This window comes from Hypanus sabinus, chromosome 26 (genome assembly GCF_030144855.1).
Source record: "Hypanus sabinus isolate sHypSab1 chromosome 26, sHypSab1.hap1, whole genome shotgun sequence".
In the NCBI taxonomy this organism is placed as follows: Eukaryota; Metazoa; Chordata; class Chondrichthyes; order Myliobatiformes; family Dasyatidae; genus Hypanus; species Hypanus sabinus.
The window spans coordinates 11936841-11940788 of record NC_082731.1 but is presented as its reverse complement, the minus strand read 5'-3'; the positions used below and the strand labels follow the sequence as shown (position 1 = coordinate 11940788).

Sequence of the window (3948 nt, the reverse complement as noted above, 5' to 3'; positions counted from 1 at the left end):
CTCATCACTAGCAGTGACTAGAGGGGTACCGCAAGGCTCAGTGCTGGGAACCCAGTTGTTTACAATATATATTAATGATTTAGACGAGGGAATTAAATGCAGCATCTCCAAGTTTGCGGATGACATGAAGCTGGGTGGCGGTGTTAGCTGTGAAGAGGATGCTAAGAGGATGTAGGGTGACTTGGATAGGTTAGGTGAGTGGGCAAATTCATGGCAGATGCAATTTAATGTGGATAAATGTGAGGTTATCTACTTTGGTTGCAAGAACAGGAAAACAGATTATTATCTGAACGGTGGCCGATTAGGAAAAGGGGAGATGCAACAAGACCTGGGTGTCATTGTACACCAGTCATTGAAGGTGGGCATGCAGGTACAGCAGGCGATGAAAAAGGCAAATGGTATGTTGGAATTTATAGCAAAAGGATATGAGTACAGGAGCAGGGAGGTTCTACTGGTGAGACTGCACCGAGAATATTGTGTGCAGTTTTGGTCCCCTAATCTGAGGAAAGACATTCTTGCCATAGAGGGAGTACAGAGAAGGTTCACCAGATTGATTCCTGGGATGGCAGGACTTTCATATGAAGCAAGACTGGATCGACTAGGCTTATACTTGCTGGAATTTAGAATATTGAGGGGGGATCTTAGTGAAATGTATAAAATTCTAAAGGGATTGGACAGGTTAGATGCAGGAAGATTGTTTCCGATGTTGGGGAAGTCCAGAACGAGGGGTTTAAGGATAAAGGGGAAGCCTTTTAGGACCGAGATGACAAGAAACGTCTTCACACAGTGAGTGGTGAATCTGTGGAATTTTCTGCCACAGGAAACAGTTGACGCCAGTTCATTGGCTATATTTAAGAGGAAGTTAGATATGGCCCTTGTGGCTAAAGGGATCGGGGGTATGGAGAGAAAGCAGGTACAGGGTTCTGAGTTGGATGATCAGCCATGATCATACTGAATGGCGGTGCAGGCTCGAAGGGCCGAATGGCCTGCTCCTGCACGTATTTTCTATGTTTCTATGAATCTGCGGTATAAAAAAGCACTGTAGAAACTTTAATGAGTCGTTCTCTATTCCGTTTTCTTGTGGAATTTATTAATCTAATTTATTATCTTCCCATCCGAAACTAAATTGCGCATTTCACAACGCAATGGCCCCAGGAATGCCCAGAGGTCTCTGCGGCTGGAAATATGCCCGATTCGCCAAAGCGCTTGAAAGCCGTGTATGAGCATGCGCGGTAAAAGAGACCGAGGCGGCCTGCGGATGACGCAGCGATTCTGGAAGTGGTAGGAAAATCCGCCGGGGTCGCAGATTAAAGTAATACACACAAAATGCCGGAGGGACTCAGAGAGCCAGGCAGCATCTGTGGGGGGGAAAAAGCAGTCAGAGGATGTTTTCCCTTTCCCACAGATGCTGCCTAACCCGGTAGTAGGGGAATGCTGGGGGCGGGAAGGAGTGCAGCTTGTGAATGGAGTGGGGTGGGTGTTACTGAAACATCTGAATTAAACGTAAGGGCTGGGATTGGAGTTGAAAGACCTGCTGTTCACGGGGTGCCTTTAGTTGCAGCTTCGCGGTGAACGGGGGTGGGGGTGGTGTGAACCGGCTCACAGTACTGCGTCTGTACGGCTATCTTGGCGCTGACGCAGAGAGCAGAGTGGAAGCCAATTGGTCGGTTTATTTCATTGACAGGCAATTGCTGAATGGTTTGAGAGCATAATAAAAGGTCGGCACAGCATCTTGGGCCAAAGGGCTGTAATGTACTATGCTCTGCTGCTTGTGCACAATTCCTTGATGCTATTTGCTTACGTGGACTGAGATTTTTGGCCAGCTTTCTCTTTAATAATCCTGCCCTTCTGCCAGCACCCCAACCACTATTAAACCCCGGTGTTTCCTAGTAGAACTGCAACAGTTCTGGAAGGTTGCTTCCCACTGGTGGTTTCTGTGAGGTCAGACCACGTCCAGATCCTAAAAGATTAATAAATAACGAAATAATGATCCCATCCAGTTTGTAAGAAGTCTGTAAGTCAGGTTATTAAAGCAACAAAATATCACGAAGTGGTCAAGACTGGTCCTTATGATAACAGAGCAACACACACAAAATACTGGAGGAACTCAGCAGGTTAGGCAGCATCTGTGCAGAGGAATTAACAGTGAACATCTGGGCCGAGGTCTTGCATCAGGACTGGATAAGAAGGAAGAAGAAGCCAGAACAAGAAGGAAGCTGGCAGGTTATAATAGCAGTATATACTTTCACTTGGGGGGGAAATGTAGCATCCACGTTGAACTTAAAAATTGTGGCGGACAAATTCTCGTGTATATGGAAGGCTATTTTTTATGGTCTCAGCTGGCATATTTTCATTTACTAGTCATGTTAAAATTGTTTTCACAGGTGTTGGAAGAGGAGAATTAACAAATGGTGAGACTTCAAATCACTTCCAAAATCACACCTCTGAATTTCATTGGGATCTGAGTATCATCGTGTTAAACGTGGAAGGAAAAAATGTACGTCTATGTTGCCACTAAGAAAACATTTTAAATATCAACGTGACTGGAAAAGTGTCAGGACTACAGAAGAGTGTTCCAATGCAGGTGCGGGGGAAGAAGTTTTAACACTTACACACCTGAGGAAACACTACCCGCTTTCATAGTGGAGAAAAGCCAGTGTGTGTGAAAAGTTGTGTGTCGCTGGGATGTGAACTGATCATTCATCATGGAGAAGCACACCGATACTTGCAGCAGGAAGAAGCCCTGGAAATGTGGGGACTGTGGAAAGGGTTACAATTCGCCTTCTCAGCTGGAAATTCATCGACGCAGTCACACTGGGGAGAGGCCCTTCGTCTGCCCAGAGTGTGGGAAGGGGTTCGCTCAGTCCGACAGCCTCGTGGTACACCGGCGACTTCACACCAACGAAAAACCATTCAGTTGCTCTCACTGTGGAAAGAAGTTCCGGTCTTCATCCAACCTCATCGAGCACCAACGAGTTCATACCGGGGAGAAACCGTTCACCTGCTCTGAGTGTGGGAAGGGATTCACTTGCTCTTCACATCTCACAGATCACAAGCGTCGTCACACAGGAGAGAAGCCATTTGTCTGTTCTCTGTGTGGGAAAGGATTCACTAAATCATCCCACCATCTCAGCCACCAGCGACTTCACACAACCGAGAGACCGTTCATCTGCTCCGTTTGTGAAAAGGGATTCACTAGTTCATCTCAGCTTCTGATTCACCAGCGAATTCACAGCAAAGAGAAGCCTTTCAGTTGCTCTGTGTGTGGGAAATGCTTCACATGCTCAACAAACCTCACTGCACACAGTCGTGTTCACAATGAAAACAGGCCTTATAAATGTTCTGACTGTGAGAAGAGCTTTAAAACCGGAAGAGATCTGATGTACCACCAACGTATTCACACTGGGGAAAAGCCTTTCACGTGCACTGAATGTGGAAAGGGCTTCGCTCGTACATCTGCCTTGCGAAAACACCAGAAAATTCACCAATGACTTGTGATAGTGAACCATTTGCTTTGTTAGGGCGTCAGATATTAATGTGTAGCTGACTCAGGATTAAGTTTAAGAAAGAGAAAGAATATAATCGGTGTTTCTAATTACATTCTAATGAGATAAATGAATAAAAAAGGTAATTGTTTTGCTCAGGTAACATGCACTCGTAAGTAAATGAATCCAGCCCATGAATTATTGTTAAAGGGAAAGGTGGATGATTAGTGGATTAAAGCTAAATATATCCACCTCCGAGTGTCATGCTTTTAATTCATTAACAAGGTAAAGATCTTTAAATGACCCAGTTCTGTTGTTAACAAGGTTATAAACAGAACAAATCTGCATTTTTCAACAATGCTGTCATTATATATATATATAAAATCAAACCCCTACCAAGAAAGCCAATGGGTAAGAACAAGGAAAAAAAAATTTAAAGTGTCGCTAAGTTGTTAACAAAGAA

General features: G+C 44.7%; 1 protein-coding gene across 3 annotated transcripts; it reads left to right on the top strand.

Moving 5' to 3' along the window:
- The first annotated feature begins 1117 nt into the window (after positions 1 to 1117).
- On the top strand, positions 1118 to 3717 carry LOC132381642 (zinc finger protein 239-like). Of its 3 annotated transcripts, none has more exons than XM_059951224.1 (2): positions 1118 to 1281; positions 2385 to 3717. In XM_059951224.1, exon 2 carries the CDS (start codon positions 2706 to 2708, stop codon positions 3489 to 3491), a length of 786 nt encoding a protein of 261 aa, XP_059807207.1. In that variant the 5' UTR covers positions 1118 to 1281; positions 2385 to 2705; the 3' UTR covers positions 3492 to 3717. The 3 variants fall into 3 exon arrangements, with proteins under 3 accessions (XP_059807207.1, XP_059807208.1, XP_059807209.1); XM_059951225.1 differs by having other exon boundaries at positions 1224 to 1312; XM_059951226.1 differs by lacking the exon at positions 1118 to 1281 and adding an exon at positions 1392 to 2223.
- Positions 3718 to 3948: the final 231 nt, after the last annotated feature.